We start from the raw sequence: 20,093 nt of genomic DNA on the forward strand, positions 1-20,093 counted from the left end.
AATGTATGAAAATGATAATATTGTTAACATGTTCTTCAAAATTTATTATCACAAACATCTGCGTACCTATACTTTTATTTTTAGGTTTTTGCTAGGCAATGGGGTTAAGTGGCTTGCCCAAGGCCACACAGCTAGGTAATTATTAAGTGTCTGAGACCGGATTTGAATCCAGGTACTCCTGATTTCAGGGCCGGTGCTTTATCCACTATCAGGTGCTTTATCCACCTAGCCACCCTATACCTGTACTTTCTATCTAGACTGTGATTTCCTTAGGGTAGGTAAGTTCCTATGAATTACTATCAAGTGTCTAATGTGTCAGATGGGCCAAGTGTCAAGCCTTAAGTCAGGCTCATCTTCATGAATTCAATTTGGCCTTGGGCACTTACTAGCTTTATGACTCTGGGCATGTCACTTAGTTGCTTGCCTCGGTTTCCTCATGTGCAAACTGGAGTAGGAAATAGCAAATTACTCCATTATCTTTGCCAAGAAAACCCCAAATGGGGACAGTAAAAAACAACTGAAAAATGACTCCAAACAATAAAAATGTGCTAGGCTCTATCAGTGAAGAAATTCTATCTGCATAGTTCTGCTAATATTCTTCCCCCCTCTAGTTTCAGTATGTCTCAGACAAGTGACTTGCTTAGATTAACTCATAAAAGTACCTATGAGGTAGAATTTGAACCAACAACTTTTTGTCTCTGAAGCAAGCTTTATCTACTACACCAAAATGTCCCTATATCAAATCTCCAGGATATTGGATGATGTATGAGTAACTATAAAACACAAGACCTTGAGAAGTTAAGGGGAGGGAGTCTTAGGATAAATAAAATTTAAATAAGTTTATAAGATACTGGGATAAAGTATAAAACTGTAAAAAACCCACCACATGCAATGTGGCCTGGGGTGAGGGAAAGAGGCAAGAGCAGTACAATAGGATGAGAAAGCCTGAACTTGAGATATATGAATCTCCCCTTGCCTCCTTTAACAAAAATTATTTGATGATCATTCATGTACAACTTTTACTAGATCATTCACCACCTTGGGGAGGGTGGTAGAAAAATAAGGAAACTCAAAACTCGAAAACGGGTGAATGTTAAAAACTACTTGCATGTAATTAGAAAAATAAAATTTCAATAAAAGAAAACTCAAAGATTTGCCTAAAATGGATTCCCTCCTTACTTAAAACCTCTTGAGAATCCTTATTGGGCTGCTAAATAGTGCAGTGGATAAAGCACTAGGCAAGAGCACCTAAATTCAAATAGGCCCTAACCCTAATTTCCTCACATTCAGGGCCACTTCCATTTGTCCTGATCCATATCTGGCCACTGGACCCAGATGGTTCTGGAGGAGGAAAAAGAGGTTGGTGACACAGTTCCATCTCACTCAAATCCAGTTCATGTGCTTGTTGTGGCATCACCTCCCTGAAGTCAAGGTCATTCTTTGAGGATGAAGAACAAACATCATCACAGAATCTTTAGCTGCATTCCAGGCTGAATTTAGGTGAAATCTGTAGAACCTTACCAATCTCTCTAATTGTTCATTCTGCCCCCCACCCCCCAGTAACTGCCTTCAGGGAGGGTGTGGTTCCTTTTTAAATCCTTAAAACCTAGCACTGTGGCTTACAAAAAGCGGGCACTTAACCAAGGCCATGAAATCACATTTTAGAAAATATCACATTCGGGCACATCCCTGAACCCTTCAGTCATCCTTCTTCATGTGTAAAATAGTTTTCTAAGGGAAAATGTTCTATAAATTCTAATGCATTAACTACAGTCTTCCCCACTCCCATCCCTGTCATTAGTTTTGAAGCCAAAGCTGGAGGACTACTTGTGAATTTGGTAAAATTTGTCACACTGTCAATCTGACTAGAGTTCTAAAAATGAGGAATGCTTCATCTTAATTATTAGATTCTCTTTTTGATTAGAATTTAAGCCTGACATATACTATTTTTTTAAGGGTTTTTTTTGCAAGGCACATGGGGTTAAGTGGCTTGCCTAAGGCCACACAGCTAGGTAATTATTAAGTGTCTGAGACTGGATTTGAACCCAGGTACTCCTGACTCCAAGATGCTTTATCCACTACGCCACCTAGCTGCCCCTGACATATACTATTTATAAAACGGGAAAGCAAAGCAAAGATGATCCAATGTAAGATAATTTCCTAACAAAGCAGGGCTAAAAATGAAACAGGACTGTCAGGAGGGGGTAAATTCCCTGTCATTCAAGCAAGTATTCGAATAATGTTGAGGGATTTATTCATTAGTCAGAGCTAGCTCTAGATTATCAAGGTCCTTTCTAAAGCTGATTCCAAATGACTTGTCCAAGATACTGATAATAAGTGACTGATAAATAAACTAGAGTCAGAGTCAGGTGAAGGAGACTTCAGCTATCAAGCACAGGAATGAGAGCAGAAAACAGGGCCAGGAAAATAACTCCCACACTAAGTTTCCTGAGAATCATTCTAGGAGCTAGAGGGAAAAAATACACATCATTTTCCTCTGGGTAACAAAAGAAGATTAAATGTACACAGCCAGAAATAACTTTCACCAATACAGGAAACAGGAATACAGGATAATTTATAGGAGAGATTTATTTGAAGAAATATTACAACATATAAAAACTACATAAAGTATTAATTTCCACTTGTATAAAGTGGTAGATTATTTAATACAATGCATAATAAAAACAGATTTAAAAATCCAGAATGCACAAAGGGCACCGCACAGTTTGATCACTAAATGATTATTAGTTGATAATCTGAACATCACAAAACAGCTCAATGTCAGCCAAGGAGACAAACACTGTTCACAAGGACAGCTGAACAAAAACAGATTTCGGCATGTTCAAAAAAACAAGTCAGTGCATGTTGGAGATCCTGGTGCCAGAAAGGAAGATGATGGGAGTTCCAAAGGCTAATCCGTGGACTCTAAATTTTGTTTGATTTTTTCTGAGGAGAAACAAATTGAAGATATATTGAATAGAAAGACAGCATAGCATTATGACCACCAAATATGACAGTTTACATTTCTGGAATAAGAAACAATCCTATTTAAAATCTGAAAATGCTGACAGTCACAAATTGATGACAAACACTCTCTCTCTCTCTCTCTCTCTCTCTCTCATAAACTAGAACCCAGAGTTCTCCACAGAGTGGCTGCTCTCTCAGACACAGCCGGGTAAGGTATTAGAATCCTCAAGTCTTAGCATCAGGCACTCAATAAAGGAAGCCCACCCAGAAGAGGGGTGATTTCTTTCCTATGACTATGGTCTGAGCTGAATCTAATTGACCAATGAGGGGAGGAAAGGAACAACTGAGTTAACACACATTACCCTTAAAATGTAACAGTGCATAATCCATTCCCACAACACAAAGTCCTCTAGCCATACTAACACTTACCTGTGGCAATCTCTTTTAGTCTGGTCAACATACAAAGCTTGATCTCCAGGCCTATGGCTTTGGCGAGGGGAGGTGGCACTGCATTGCCCACCTGTGTGGAAAGAGAGGGATAAAACTTGGTTTTTGTGCAAAGGGTCCAATGTCTAGAAAGATCTGTGAACAACTTGCTTTTTCAGCATGCTATAAGGAGACAACATCAGTCTGACCAGATCTCAGAGGACTTGAATCAGGATACCACTCTACCCCAAGGAAGAATTCTCCTATTTCCCAGTCTGCTTTTGAGTAGGTCTTGTTCTTAGAGGCCTCAAGGCCACCTGCATTTTATATCAGATATTCACTTGGCAAGAAGACACTTCATTCTGTCCATGTATCAAACTATACTAAACTATGACAGAGTTCCTAACAAAACTACTTCCAAGTAACCTCAAAAGAATAGAGGTTAACACTGACCTGTCTATGTTTATCTAGGATGTTGCCAAACAATCTGTAGGTATCTGGGAATCCTTGGGATCGGGCACACTCCCGGACGCTCACTACTCGATGCTGTTCAGGGTGAAGTACTCGACCCTGTGAACACAAGAACCCATGCCATCAGCTCCCAAGTTTTCCTTTCATTAGAAAGCATGAAATTGTAGGAGCCTTAAAGAAAAGTAGAGAAAGAGGATTCTTGACAATTCTTCCTGTAACACGATGGCCAAACAAAACAAAACAAAACAAAAAACGGATCACTGCTTAATTGAACAAAGCTTTTGAAGACAATCTCCTGAAATAGGAATTTCCACTGGGATATGGATCATTGGAAAGGAGAGAAGTAGCAATGAAAATAATGCTCTGAACTTAACAGCCACCCCAAAGTGACAAATGGGCCTCAAAATGTAAGGTCATTTGTGGAGCAGCTCTAGGATAAGGAGTATAACCAATATTTTGAAGTTCCACAAGGGTGGGAAAACAAGTGAATTCCACTTCCTCTCCCTGACATTCCCTCACCTGCTTTCCCATGGGTTCAGGATTAGTAACTGTAGTGCTGAAGAAGCCATCCCATTCCAACCTTCCATAGAGTCCTGCCCAGTGATTGTGCCTGTTCCCAGTATGGGGCAGGCACCATGGAATCAAGGTGTTGAACTGTCTGTCTGCAGGATCACATGGTTTACCTGAATGGAAGGAAAAAACAAGATGAAATTTGGTGGTAAATGGTTATCTTGTATTTAATTTGATTGAGCATTACATTGAAAGGAAGCAATGGGATCAGAAGAGCCTCTTTCACCAAAGATCACAGTAAGCATCAAATGAATATGTAGGGGCAGCTAGGTGGCACAGTGGATAGAGCACCTGGAGTAAGGAGTACCTGAGTTCAAATCTGCCCTCAGACACTTAGTAATTACCTAGCTGTGTGGCCTTGGGCAAGCTACTTAACCTCATTTGCCTTGCAAAAAAAAACAAAACCAAAAACAAAAACCTAAAAGAAAAAATGAATATGTAATCTAAACATACAGGATCACATCATAAGGATAATTAGAATGGAAAGGATACCCTTTTCACACCTATGTCCAAACAGAGAAAGTTTTTTTTTTAAATAAATCTTTTAATGTATCCCTCCTTCCTATCTAAGGCAGAGAGTTCTTAACCAAAAATGGACAGATGTATCATACAATATAAAATGGACACTCTGAATTATAAGAACTGAAAAGCCTTCGAGAAAGAAAGCAAGAAATGTAGCTAGAATAAGAGAAAATAATAGAAAAAAAATCTTTGCATCAATTCTCATTTTACAGATGAGGAAACTGAGGCCCTAAGAAGTATAATAGTTTTCTCAGGGTCACAGGGCTAGTAAGTAATCTAGGGAAGGGTAAAACAAAGTATTCACAGCAGTATGGCAGTAAAAATTGGTTAAGATGTGCCATAAAAATTGACAGATGAGGAATCTGGAGAAATACTATAAGACATGAAAGGTAACAAAAACAGAGGCAAAAGAATATACAGGATTACAAAATTAATTCTAATGACAAAATGTAACAATCTTGATCTTGAAGGACTGATAAAGAAAAGGATATTTCCTCTCGGACAGTTAGGGATGAGTTATCAGATGCAGTTGCAGTCTGTTGGTTTGACTTGAATATTTTTGTTACATAGTCAAAAGGCAACAACTTTTTTTTTAGGTTTTTGCAAGGCAGATAGGGTTAAGTGGCTTGCCCAAGGTCACACAGCTAGGTAATTATTAAGTGTCTGAGGCTGGATTTGAACTCAGGTAAGCCTGAACCCAGGGCCAGTGCTCTATCCACTGCACCACCTAGTCGTCCCAATAATACTTTAAAATGTAAAACTATTCTAAGTAACCAAGTTTGAAAGAGACAGTTAAATTATTGTCTGTCAAATGTATTACAACAGGAAGACCCCATGTGTAATTCCTAGGATCTAAATGTAGCTGAGTAATATGAAGATCATTTAGAATCAATAAAGGAAAACTAGTCATTAATTTTCATCCCCTTTGAAAGAACAATTCCAGAAGAAACAAAACTACCTACCTTCTGCACAGGAGCAAACACCTCTGAGAGCTCCAGTGTTGCTACGCCCATTCTTCTTCTCATGATGGGTATATCGCAGTTTCCTGGTTGTGGTGCCATCTGATAGACGGATTTCAATGTTGGGTAGGTCACGCCAGTCTGATCCTGGGGCGAGGGGAATGTGTCTCATTCGACCAGCTACCAAAGCACTCATATCCTGCAACCCAAATCATCATTACATTTCTATTGTTATCTCAAACCCTCTTCCCACTCAGGTCTATCAGATATCAATAGAACAGATTCTGAAAAGTATTTTGGAACTTAAGATCATGCATTTTAAAGCATGATCTTTTACCTTGCAAAAGTAATATTGATAAGTACTTTTCCTTATGGAATACAACTATTCACACAGCAAATGATAACTAAATATCTAAAGCATGTAAGGTTTACATGACCAGCTACCAAACTAGACCAATGGAATACATGTGAAACTTCAGCTACATTTTGTCTTACCTTGCAGATATGATCCCTGAGGATGGGTTGATACTGTGAACCCCTGATCTGCCTTTGGAACCAGGACTGTGGTTCTCCATTGTATGAGATCTCCAGAGCAGAAGCACCATTCCTAATCTCGGGGAGGTCTGACATTGTGTCCCGTACAGTGATGGTTCGGAATGGAGCTGAGTTCATTCTGAAATACAGTACAACCACAGGTGGAAATTGAGATGCTGAAAACTATTTTGACCATACATCATCAATAATAATGCAGAAGGGAAATGTTGCTTTTGTAGTCATTCTAATGCAGAATCTCTTTTTTCTCCTCCAAACTTCTCTTGGTTCTCCTCCTACCTAACCATTTATTCTTAATTTCCTTTGCTGGACAACGATCATCATGTCCCACACCCCTGATAAGGGTTTACCTCAGGGTTTCGCAATGTGTTCTTCTTTCTACACTGTCTTGTGAAGAAGTCATAACTTCTAAAAGGTTTGAAAATCATCTCTAGGTAAATGACTCCCAAATCTATAGATCCATCCTTCACTTCTCTCCTAAGCTCCAAGCCCAAATCACCTACTTCTTAATATACATTTGCACCTACCTGAATGTCTCATCAATATGTTAGATTCAACATGTCTAGAAACAGAACTTATTTCCCCCCAAAAGATCCATCATGTTTTTTAACTATTTCTATTAAGGACACCACAAGTCTTCCAATCTCCCAGGTTATAAACCTCAGAGTTCTCTTCAAATCTTTATTCTCCCTCATCCCCCATATTTAATAAGTTGCCATGGCCTTTTTTGAACCTGTCCTCTTCTTTCTCCTCAGACAGACACCACCCTGGTCCAGGCCTTTATCACAGCTCAAATGAACTATTGACTAACCTCCAAGGTGGTCTCACTGTTTCCTGTCTCTACCCATTCCTCACAGCTGTCAGCATCAGTCTAACTCTTAATGCCACTCCCCTGCTTAAAAAGTCTCAGTGGGTCCCTATATTATCTATGGAAAAATTTCTGCAAATTTTGCTTGGCATTTAGAGCCAACTTCCTAATCAGGCTCCAGCTTATCTTGAGAGACTTATTTCACATTATGTCCCCACACACTCCATGTTCCAGTCAATCTGCTGGCTTGCTTATTTGTCACGTTTCCATGGTCTCATTCAGCTGACTCTGCTCAGAATGCTCTCTGAACTGAGCAATCTTATATCCTGGAATCCCTGGTTCTCTTCAAGTTTCAGGAAGCCCTTTCCTCTGGTTATTAGCAATTCTCTCAAACTTGAAATTAGCCTGTATATATTTTCTATCTATTTATCTGGGCACATGCTCTTTCCTATTGAACAATCTCCTGGAAGACAAGGGATGTTTTCTTTGTCTTTGAATCACGCAAGGCCTAGTACAATGCCTGGTCCAAAGCAGGTATTTAATAAGTCACAGACTTGAATTCTTGACTACAGAGTGTATACAGCAAACACTGCCCAGTCACACAATATTAAGTAGACTAGCACTAAGATAGGCTACCATAAAAGGCAGAGCACTCTATTACTCTGTATTGCCTCCTCTTTCCTTCTTCCTTTTATTAAAACCTAGGACCTAAGGCCCACTAGTGACACCTATAGACATTAGCTCTGAGGATTTTACGTAAGATTAAAGAGCTGGCTGACACCTGCAATAGGGATTGGTTCCTAGGATAAATGGAATACTTCTGCATTCCTTTACCTTGTTATATTGCTAACAAATTTTTTGTCATCCACCACTACACTGAGCTGGCAGGCTCGGGGTGCGAATACATGCAGGGGCTCCGGAAACATGGGGAGTTTCTCGCCTGGGGCTGCAGCCAGGATGATGGCCCTTCTTCGAGTTTGAGCAACACCATACTGGCCAGCCTGGACACAGAAGACAAAGCATAAATTCTACAAAGTTAGACCAAAACACTAGACATTATTTAAAAGTAAAGGTTATCTGTATTTCTGGATTCTAGGTCTACCTGTTAAAGGGAAAAACTGCAAATATGTATGGCAAGGGAGATAATGACTTAGGAACAAGTTAGATTTATTGAATTTTTATTAGTTAAATCAACCACACAGTTTTAAAGTTAATGCTGAAGTCATGCTAATTTATCTAACCATTTATATTTAAGTCTCTCACCAATGTAAGCCACTCTAGATCATCTGCTTGTGGCAGTAACCAGAAGCTCTCTCCTTTTCAACATAAGTTTTGCAGAGATTATGAAAAAGGGTAAAAACATCACTTGTACAAAAATATTCACAGAAGCCCTGTTTGTGGTGGCAAAGAATTGGAAATTAAGTGAATGTCCTTCAACTGAAGAATAGCTTAACAAACTGGTATATGTATGTCATTTTTTTTTATTAAAGATATTATTTGAGTTTTATAATTTTCTCCCAATCTTGCTTCCCTCCCCCCACCCTCACCCCACAGATAGCACTCCGTCAGTCTTTACTTTGTTTCCATGTTGTACCTTGATCCAAATTGGGTGTGATGAGAGAGAAATCATATCCTTAAAGAGAACAGAATTCTCAGAGGTAACCAGATCAGACAATAAGATATCTGGTTGTTTTTTTTTTTCCAAATTAAAGGGAATAGTCCTTGTACTTTGTTCAAACTCCACAGCTCCTTATCTGGATACAGATGGTACTCTCCTTTGCAGACAGACCAAAATTGTTCCCTGATTGTTGCACTGATGGAATGAGCAAGTCCTTCCAGGTTGAACATCACTCCCATGTTGCTATTAGGGTGTACAGTATTTTTCTGGTTCTGCTCATCTCACTCAGCATCAGTTCATGCAAATCCCTCCAGGTTTCCCTGAAATCCCGTCCCTCCTGGTTTCTAATAGAACAATAGTGTTCCATGACATTGTGGTATATGTATCAACCAGAAAATCATTGTACACCCTAACAGCAACATGGGGGTGATGATCAACCTTGATGGACTTGCTCATTCCATCAGTGCAACAATCAGGGACAATTTGGGGCTATCTGTGATGAAGAATACCATCTGTATCCAGAGAAAGAATTGTGGAGTTTGAATAAAGACCAAAGACTATTACCTTCAATTTAGGGGAGGAAAAAAGTTATCTTCTTATGTAATTTTGCTGTCTCTTATACTTTATTTTCCTTCCTTAAAGATATGATTTCTCTCTCATCGCATTCAACTTTGATCAATGTATAACCATGGAAATAATGTAAAAATTAACAGACCGCCTTCGGGGGGGGGGGGGGCGGCGAACAGAAGCAAGATTAGGGGAAAAATTGTAAAACGCAAAATAAATAAAATCTTTCTAGAAAAAGAATTAAGTGTTTCCAATGTCTTTTGTTTTTACATTAATCAAATATGTATATACCCTACCACCCCTGGAATTCAACCCTACCTTGTAGCAAAGAAAATAAGTTAAAACACAAACACTAATATAGTGATCCTGATTGTCAAACAATGTATACATTATTCTGCTCTAGCAAAGGATTTTCTTTTCTTTTCAAAGGAACCATCATTTGTTTTCCATTCTCTCAGAGTGAGGACTATGGCCATAAGACACTGCATACACTGTCATACTTATTAGCTGGGTACGTTAGTTTTGTTAACTTTTTGGTGAATTTCATTATAAGAAATAGTTCTCTGGAAGACCATACTTGAAATAAAGGTCAAAGAAAAGAAAACAAAATTTCTTTTTTTAGTTAAGGAAGATTGATTTTGGGATCAGAGGAACAACTAACCAGATGTACACAAATCTAAAAGATATTAGGTATTAGAAACCTCTTCTTGAAGTATCACTACAAATAAATTTCACATCTTCTATCAAGAATACAATTAGCTTAAGGAAAACAGGATATGAGAAAGGCTATCAGTTGAGGGAAAAAAAGGTAGTTTTATTTCACCTAAGGAGAGAAATGATTTAAAATGATATAGGTAACTAGATTGTGTGTCTTACACACCCACAGAAACCATGAGAAGCAGATATGGTAATAACAAACAACAGCACACTCAAGAACAGAGTGCTCACTAACACAACAGCATCAAATTCCTTGGTTACCTCTGTCTCCCCTGTATAGTTTCAGCATACCTGTAATACACCAAATGTGCACTGATATCCCATTCGAACCAAACATCGGAGGGTCAGCTTCAAGACCATGGAACGTTTGAATGACACAAAGTTTCTTACATTCTCTAGCAGGAAAAACCTGGGTCTGTAGTAATCACAGTAGCTGCAGGACAATGGAAATGAGTTGAATAAGATTCTTTGCAAAAGGAAAAATCAAAACAACTGAAACCCAGACACCTTTATTGCTAAATAATCCAATTAACTGAATTCTTTAAAAGAGATAATGTGGTAGACTGACCCACATCCTCAGTTCTCACTATTTTGTGTTATATTTGAATATGCCCTAGAATAGAACTTTCAGAACTTAAAATATAAAGCAGTGGTCATAAAAAAAATCTGGTACTGGTAAAAAGTAGAGAAATATATCAACAGAAAAGACAAGATAAAGAAACAGAAACAATAAAACTTAATTCCATGTTCAATAGAAGATTTCTTTCTTATGAAAGAACTCCAATTTAGACTCAGACAACATTAGACATATTCAACAAAACATTTGTGCTATTAATATAGTATGATCATGCTATCAAAAATTTAGAAGAGAAGCAGACCATATTCTTAACCAAACAAAGAAATGCAATTACAAAAAAAGTTAACTGATTATAAGAAATTGAAGTTTGAGCACAAACAAAAATTAATGTACCTTGGATATAGGGAAGGGAAAAAAATAAACATTAATATAGCACCTACTATGTGCCAGGCACATTGCAAATATTATCTCATTTGACCTCACAACAGGCCCAGAGGCCAGTGCTAGTATTATCCCCATTTCACAGTTGAGGAAACTGAGACAAATAGATGTTAAGTGATTTGCCCAATTTCACCCAGCCATTATGAACTCAAATCTTTCTGAACCCAGGCTTTTCACTGCCATAAACAATTGCATCTATCTGCTTATAACAGTGAAGGGAAATGGAGAAGATTGGACAGGGAAAAATATCTTTTTATCAAATTTGATAAGGATTTAGACCAAGACAAAGAAACAATTAAATAAATGATAATACCAAGAGTCATTCCCCAATAAATAAGTGTTCAAAGGATATAAACAAATAGCTTTGTGTATTTTCAAAAATAACATGAATTCCCCCCCATACATCTATAGTATCACTTTCTGTGGCAAAGAACTGGAAGCAAAAGTAATTGCCCAGGGGTTGGGGAATGGCTAAACAATTTGTGCCATACAAATAGAATGCAATATTAATGAGATAAAAGAAATGATTAATCATTACAGAAACATAGAAAGAGCAACATGAACTTATAAACAGTAAAACAGAAGAAGAAAACAATATACATAATGACAACATAACTGAAAGGAAACATACCCCCCCTAAAAAAAGAAAAAAAAAGTGAACATTACATATCTTTTTTGTCTATAAACAGTTTTGTTATATGGGGTGGTTCTCTGGAAGGGACAAGGAAAAGGATACTGGGTAAAACTATGATGATCTATGAAACAAGAGACAGCAATAAAAGTCATTTTATAAAACTTCCTGCTCTGGAGTGAGGCCATTCTCACGAGCAATGTGAAGATGCCCTATGCTTGCCACCCCCAGAGTAAGCTGCAAGCAAAGACTACAAAATAAAGATGAGGGAATAGTTATTCCCCAGTGCCATTCACCTGAGGAAGGAGACAACTAGAGAGTTCTTGAACTTGGAATAAGTGCGTGAATTGAAGCGGTTCATGCCACTAAACCCTTGGCAGGGTGGGCCACCACATAGCATTTCTACATCTCCTTTCTGAGGCAGCTTCTGGCCCAGGGAGTTGGTCTTCTCCCCAGACATAACCAACTTCAGGAGAACATTACAATCTTCTGTGAACACAGTGGTTCCAGGATTATTCAGACGGAATGCCTGGGCTGCAGGCTCCCACATTTCAATGGCCCACAATGTTTCAGATATTCCTGAAGGGGGGAAAAAAATATTTCAGGAGTTGCTTAAAGAAGATGTGCTGTGCATGTCATGCATTTTTAAAGCAAGATAAAGTCTCTTTAGCTAGAAAGATGAAACAAAAAGTTCAAGAGCCCTTAAAGAACCCCACATGGAAAAATGAAAGGCTCAAACTGTAGCTTCCAAGGGCAAAAACCCGCTACCTTTACCTGCTTGGTGAAAGCCTTCAGACAATCCCCCACAGCCAGAGAAGACATCCAGGGTTCGAAGTTTGGGCAGCTTTACTTCTATTGTTTCCTTTTCGCTTGGCTCCACTGCTACAGTTTTTCCCCTGCTTTTGCCTGGAGGTAAGAAATACTCATTGTTTATTAGCTCACAAAGTCATACCAAACACAAGGATTCCACTTTACCTAGAAACTCCCAATGCCTTACTATTTCAAAGGGAATGGCAAAAAAAAAAAAAAAAAAAGAGAGAAAAGGAGGAATTTGCTGAAATATAGCACAGTAGATTTCCTAAGGAAATAGCTTACAAAGTAAATTAAGAAAATAAGTTTGTTTCCTTTGGAGTAAATTACAAAACAGATGGAAAAAAAGTCTTTGAAAATAAGCCTGTAATACAACTAACCTTTTCCCTTCCCTTTTCCTTTCCCTTTATTCCTAGGACTACGAGCATGATTTGGAGGATCTTCAAAACTTTTAGTTTTTGCATTATAAGCCTAAAAAGACAAAAATCTGCCATTAGTTATTTCAAATAAAAGAGTAAGTCAATATAACAAACATTTCAACTTTGTTTCAGGGAGAAACTGAATTGGAGAGGAAGCTTGCTGAGATCTTTTCATGCACTGATTTTTTCATTCAATGTTAGCTCATTCTCCCTCCCAAAATTGTGACTTGAGTAAATCTGACAAGCCCACCCAAATAAATTCAGAAGAAAGTTGGCTGGATAAGAGCCAAAGATACATCCTGGGGGCACTCTACTAGACTACCTCCTAAGGAAGTACCAATTAATCATTACCTCAAGAAAATAGAAGCGATCGGAGCCACCAGCAGAATAATCCTGGATACATTCTGTTAAGTCTTCCCCATACTCTATGACACAACGGCCTTGCACAGCCTTGAAGTCCACAATTGCTTCCTCATCACTCCAGTATAGCAGATTAATATCTGCATGATGACTTGCTTTCATCGATTTGTGAGTATTTTCCGGTCTGGAATAGAAGAAATCTGTTGCACAATACCCTTCTAGAAAAAAAAAAATCTAAAGGGGTGTCATGAAACCAACTTACCCCCCAAAACCTCTCTAGTGACCAAACATGTGGCCTTAACCCCCTAGCTACCCAATATTTATCCCTGAGAAGGAATTCATTTTAAGATGTCCCAGTTAAAAACACACATAACCTGGGAAGAGTTACCAATGTTCTTAGCCATTAACAAGGAAAATGTATGAACTGCATGGTGCCTGTAAGTGATTAAAATTCTGAAGGAATGCAATATAGGATAGATAAGTTTTGGTACAGTAAGGGTAATGTTATGTGAATGAACATCTCAAAGAAAAAAAAAAGGTTAGTGACTGTAGAAGATCCAGAAGCACAGGGAAAAGTAGTAAAATGGCAAAGTTGAGTAGTTGCAAAAATGCATCAAGAGACTAGAAACTGATAAGGTGTTGAGGAAAGAGGAAAGGGTTCCAAAAGGAGAAGGGAAACCCTTGTTTCCTTCAGATTTTTGTCTAGGCTGATCCTGCAGAAACAAAGTACTTTGCGAACTACTGTATTAACATCAAAGTACTGATACTACCAAAAATAATTGGATTCTCACTGAGTCTATGCACCATATTTATTCTAAGTGCTAAGGAAAACCTCAAATATGTGAAGTTGCCATAGAAAGGTTCATTAATACTAAGCAATTTCTTAGAACTTTCCCACTTTCATGACTTCTCAAATTTATAATTGCTGCCAACCTGTAGAATTTGTTAACCCTGAGTTTGATGTCTGCTTCATTTGGTTTGCCATTACTACGTTTGTTACAAAAGATCTCTTTGATGCGGCCAATGCGATATGGATCAGGGGCATCCTGGTTGCTGCCTTTAATATATTCTGAATATTTCCGATAATGTTCTGGGTATAGTTCCTCATCCACAGACTCCTTCTTTGATCTCTTGGTTGGGCTACACAACTTCATGCTGCAAAAGGTGAAGGAAACTTTATTCAGGAAGATCAGAATAAATACAACATTAAATAAATAAAACAGATGTAAAATTTTTAGTTTTGTAGGCTTTTATCACCTGGGGAAAAAGAATTCAATCCATGTTATTTTGTTAGATACATTTACATTAGAATCTAATCTATCCTTCTACACTATAGTAGAGTTTCTATTCCAGTCTCAATTTATACAGAAGGCTGGGGTCAACTCCTAGTCATGCTTTCACTGAGGGCTATCACCACTGGGTTGACACCTAAACAGAGACTTGGTCTTTACTATACCTCAGATGACAAATATCTCTTTCAAGTTAAGCTAGATGTCATATCAATAACACTTAAGTGGTAACTACCATCTACCCTAATAAACAGCACCACTTCAGTCTGGACAAGATTCTGTTAAAATGAATAGCAACACTTCCTCTCAATTTTTAAAATTCCTTAGTTGTTTTCTTTCTTAAATAACAAGTTCACACACCTATTTAAGTAGTTCACATAGCAGGATGAACCTTTCATCTGGCTTAAAGGAAGCTCCTTACTTCCTTCAATGTCAAATAACAAAACACCAGCAAGTGTTTATTGGGCAACTATAACAGCGATCCTCAGTCACACTCCTCCACTCATGCTTCACTGTAATATAATAATCCCATAAAACCCTGACATTTAGTAAGATCCTGTGATAGAGAAAAGAGTCACTTGGGGAAAATTGCAGAGCTAACAGACTGAACTGGAAAAGGCAATAAAGAGATGTGGCTTCAAGTTTCCGATTGGTCCCTTCTGAGCCTCAGTTTCTTCAGATGTAAAATGAAAATAATCCTTTCCCAGATTATCAAAGAAGTTAAAAACAGATAAAATCTTATTATATGAAAAACAACATATGGGACTATATGCTTAGAATGCTTGCTGTTACTTCTGGCCAAGATAACAAAGAGAAGACAGGCACAGTTCTAAAGTCTCCTGTTCTTTCCCCATCTATCATATGAAACAAACCTCTTAACAGAAATCCGACCCACAAAACCCAGAAAGAAAAGCCAGGAGAAAGAACATCTACCTCAAGATTTGTCTCCTGCAGCAGCATTGGACGAATTAGGGCAGGCCCCAATCAGCCAGATTAGCAGCTGAATTGGAGCTGGGGAGTCTGGAGGCCCGAGAGGCGGACCTGCTGGATCAGTGGTGAGGCTAGACAGTGGGGGCTTGAGTCAACTAGGGAGCAGGGGCGCGCTGACCCTCTGGAGCTTGCCAACAGGGCTGGGTGGAGAGCTGCAGACATATCATCCCTAGGCTCCTCTGGTCTGAGGAACTCTAGAGTCCACACCTCCATTGCAGCTGAGGCCTCTTCCCAGAGCAAACATTTGCAGACTACTTCTGCCTCAGGTACAGGTGTGTGAGCAGAAGAACCAGCCCAGCTGACAATCAAGAGAGGAATGACCTCAGGTCAGGGCAAAGACCACCACTGATTGAAGGCAAAAGGACTCATTAGCTCCAACTCCTCCCTTCAAGCTAAGGGAGAAGGCCTCAATCAAGGTCACAGACACTCCAGAGAAAGCAACCAGCACCTCCTACTGGCCAGCCAGAGAAACTGCACTCAGTGAGTAAAGGCTCTATTGATCCCAAGCCCAGGTGAACCAGCCCCCTCCCCAACTCAAGGTCTTAGCAAAATGAAGAACGATCAGTGGAAAGATGGATCCACAGAAAAATTCTTGGAAGGGAAAGACCCTAACTCAGAGAGACCTGGAATCTCTGAGGAGAATACAGTCTGGTCTACAACACAGAAAGACTTCCTTGAAGAAATAAGGAAGGATTTTAAAAATCAACTGGAAAATTTGGGAGAGAATACCTTGCAACAAGAAAACAAATCCTTAAAAAATACAACTGGACAAATACAAAATGAGAATAAATCTCTCAGATCAATTGGACAAAGAAAAAATGAGAATTCAACTCAGATCCTCAATTGGGCAAATGCAAAAAGAAAATAATTCTCTCAAAACCTCAATTGGTCAAATGGAAAGCTCTTTCAAAAGTAGAATGGACCAATTGGAAAAGGAGTTGCATAAGGTTAATGAAGAAAACTCCTCTCTAAAAAAAAAAATGGAGTCTGCAGAAACTAATGACTCCAGGAGACAGCAAGAGCCAGTTAAACAAAACGAAAAAATAGAAAAAATAGAAGAAAATGTAAAATACCTCATCAGCAAAACCACTGATCTTGAGAATAGGTCGAGGAGGGTCAACCAGAAAATTATTGGACTTCCTGAGAACACTGAAGAGAAAAAAAGCCTGGACTTAATATTACAGATGTAGTGATGGAAAACTGCCCTGATGTCATGGAACCAGAGGGCAAAGTAGATACTGAAAGAATACATCCTTCCCCTCCAGAAAAAGATCCTAAAATGAAAACACCAAGGAATGTTGTGGCCAAATTCCAGAACTATCAGATAAAAGAGAAAATCCTGCAAGCACCCAGAAAGAAACAATTTAAATATCAAGGAGCCACAGTAAGGATTATGCAGGCCCTGCCTAGAAGGAGATATTTTGAAGAGCAAGGGAGCTTGGAATGCAGCCAAGAATCCACTATCCCACAAAGCTAAGCCTTCTCTTCCAGGGAAAAAGATGGACATTTAACAAAATGGAAGAATTCCAAAAATTCCTGATGAAAAGACCAGAGCTAAATAGAAAATTTGGTCATCAAACAGGAGGTTCAAGAGACACATGAAAAGGTAAAAAAAGAAAAAGAAAAAAAAGGTGGGGGCGGTAAAAAAAAAATTGCTATCCAATAAGTTGAAACTGGCTATATTCCAGCATGGGGAAAAAGATTCTCATAAATCTTGAGAATTGTAACTCTAGCAGAGAGAATACCTAGCCAGAAGTGATGAACATTCATGACCTATCCATGAGACTGCTATCCAATGGGATGTAACTGGCTTTAACCCCACTTGGGAGAAAGACTCTAATAACTCTCAAGAATTTTAATTCTATTAGACAGAATGTACATAGCTAGAAGTGACAGATACTCAAAATTTTCTATGACTCAGAATGATCTAAAAAAACACTACCTCCTTAAAAAGGGGGACAGGAAGGAGAAGGGAGGGGATTCAATGGGGTAAATTTCATTACACTAAGAAGTACAAAATACCTATGGTAATAGAGGGGGAAAGGGGAGCAGAGGAGAAACACCTATATCTTCTTCTCATCAGACTTGGCTTAAGGTTAACTTACACATACTTAGTTAACTTAAAAAACATATAACCTTTCAAGGATTAAAAGGGGAAAAGGGGAGGGGGGATGGAGAAAGGGAGGGGGAGTGGGGGGAAATAGGGGAACTGACAAAAGGAAGGGAAGGGAAAAAGGAAAAAGAGAAAGGGGAAAGGAAGGAGAGGGGGTGATATAGGAGGGCAAACACACTGAAGGGGGTGGCATTCAGAAACAAAATACTGGGGAATATAGATAAAGGGAGGGGGAAGGGGAAAATACAAAAAGAGGGAAGAAAGTATGGAGGGCAATAAAGAATTAGTAATCATAACCTTGAATGTGAATGGGATGAACTCTCCCTTAAAATGTAAACAAATAGCAGAGTGGATTAAAAACCAGAATCCGACAATATGCTGCTTACAAGAAACTCATTTGAAGCAGAGAGATACATATAGAGTAAAGGTAAAAGGTTGGAGCAAAATATATTTTGCTTCAGCTGAAGTAAAAAAAGCAGGTGTAGCAATCCTTATCTCAGACAAAGCAGCAGCAAAAAAAGAGATAAGGAAGGAAACGTTATCCTCCTAAAAGGTACCATAAACAATAAAGCTATTTCAATACTGAATATATATGCACCCAATGAGACAGCATCCAAATTCTTAGAGGAGAAGCTGAAAGAACTACAGGAAGACATAGATAATAAAACTCTACTAGTGGTAGACCTCAACCTCCCGCTCTCAGATCTAGATAAATTGAATCATAAAATAAACAAGAAAGAAGTTAAGGAGGTAAATAAATTGTTAGAAAAACTAGATATGGTAGACTTATGGAGGAAAGTGAATGGGGATAGAAAGGAATATACCTTTTTCTCTGCAGAACTTATACAAACACTGACCATGTACTAGGACATAAAAACCTAATAATCAACTGCAGAAAGGCAGAAATAGTGAATACATCTTTCTCAGATCACAATGCAATAAAAGTCATATGCAATATTGGGCCAAGGAGATATAGACCCAGAACCAATTGGAAACTGAATAACCTCATTTTAAAGAATGAGTGGACCAAAAAACAAATTATAGAAAGAATTAACCATTTTATCCTAGAAAATGATAATGAAACAACATACCAAAACCTATGGGATTCACTCAAAGCGGCTCTCAGGGGATATATAATAGCTTTAAAGGGAGGAAAAGGAGAAAAATATGGAACTTGGGGACAGCTAGGTGGAACAAAGGAGAGAGCAACAGTTCTGGAGTCAGACAGACCTCAAATTTGACTTCAAATGCTTAATAATTACCCATTTGTGTGACTTTGGCAATTCACTTAATTCCACTGCCTTGCAAAAAAAAGTGGAACTCAAAATCTTGCCTCCCCCCAAAAATGAATGTTGAAAATTATCTTTGGACGTAGTTGAAAAAATAATAAACTGACATATATATGCATATGTATATGTTTTTATATATTTATAGAGATTTAGCTAACCCAGGCAAACATGAATTTGCTTTGAAAATATAAATTCCATACGCCCAAAGGGCAACAAAAATGTGCATACCCTTTGATCCAGCAATATCACTACTGGGTCTATACCCTGAAGAGATGATGAAAAAGGGTAAAAAAAATCACCTGTGCAAAAAATATTCATAGCAGCCCTGTTTGTGGTGGCAAAGAATTGGAAATCAAGTAAATGTCCATCAATTGGGGAATGGCTGAACAAATTGTGGTATATGTATGTCATGGAACACTATTGTTCTATTAGAAACCAGGAGGGATGGGAATTCAGGGAATTCTGGAAAGATTTGTATGATCTGATGCTGAGTGAGATGAGCAGAACCAGAAAAACACTGTATACCCTAACAGCAACATGTGGGTGATGATCAACCTTGATGGATTTGCTTATTCCATCAGTGCAACAATCAGGGACAATTTGAGGCTATCTGCGATGGAGAATACCATCTGTATCCAGGAAAAAGAATTGTGAAGTTTAAATAAAGACCAAGGACTATTACCTTTAATTTATCTTATTTTATTTTAGGTTTTTTTTTTTTGCAAGGCAATGGGGTTAAGTGGCTTGCCCAAGGCCACACAGCTAGGTAATTGTTAAGTGTCTGAGGCTGGATTTGAACTCAGGTACTCCTGACTCCAGGGCTGGTGCTCTATTATTACCTTTAATTTAGGAAAAAAACTGATATCTTATACTATGTAATCTTGCTATCTCTTATACTTTTTCTTCCTTATGGATATGCTTTCTTATCACATTCAATTTGAAAACAATGTAAAGACTGCCAAATTGGCTTCGGGGGGGGGGGGGGAAGGGGAGCAAG

General features: G+C 38.4%; 1 protein-coding gene across 3 annotated transcripts in view; it reads right to left on the bottom strand.

Annotated features, from left to right (window-relative positions):
- Window positions 1–2,572: 2,572 nt before the first annotated feature.
- Window positions 2,573–20,093, bottom strand: part of LOC141500272 (DNA (cytosine-5)-methyltransferase 1) — a 55,181-nt gene continuing 37,660 nt past the window's right edge. For all 3 annotated transcript variants that reach the window (XM_074203341.1, XM_074203342.1, XM_074203343.1), the window contains 13 exons: window positions 14,349–14,570; window positions 13,407–13,599; window positions 13,017–13,107; window positions 12,601–12,732; window positions 12,123–12,405; window positions 10,469–10,610; window positions 8,110–8,276; window positions 6,411–6,588; window positions 5,919–6,114; window positions 4,384–4,547; window positions 3,847–3,963; window positions 3,397–3,487; window positions 2,573–2,946 (listed from right to left, as the gene is read on the bottom strand). In XM_074203341.1, coding sequence (XP_074059442.1) covers window positions 2,912–2,946; window positions 3,397–3,487; window positions 3,847–3,963; window positions 4,384–4,547; window positions 5,919–6,114; window positions 6,411–6,588; window positions 8,110–8,276; window positions 10,469–10,610; window positions 12,123–12,405; window positions 12,601–12,732; window positions 13,017–13,107; window positions 13,407–13,599; window positions 14,349–14,570 — 2,011 coding nt within the window. In that variant the 3' untranslated portion in view covers window positions 2,573–2,911. The remainder of the gene's footprint in view (window positions 2,947–3,396; window positions 3,488–3,846; window positions 3,964–4,383; window positions 4,548–5,918; window positions 6,115–6,410; window positions 6,589–8,109; window positions 8,277–10,468; window positions 10,611–12,122; window positions 12,406–12,600; window positions 12,733–13,016; window positions 13,108–13,406; window positions 13,600–14,348; window positions 14,571–20,093) is intronic.

Source organism: Macrotis lagotis, chromosome X (assembly GCF_037893015.1).
Source record: "Macrotis lagotis isolate mMagLag1 chromosome X, bilby.v1.9.chrom.fasta, whole genome shotgun sequence".
In the NCBI taxonomy this organism is placed as follows: Eukaryota; Metazoa; Chordata; class Mammalia; order Peramelemorphia; family Peramelidae; genus Macrotis; species Macrotis lagotis.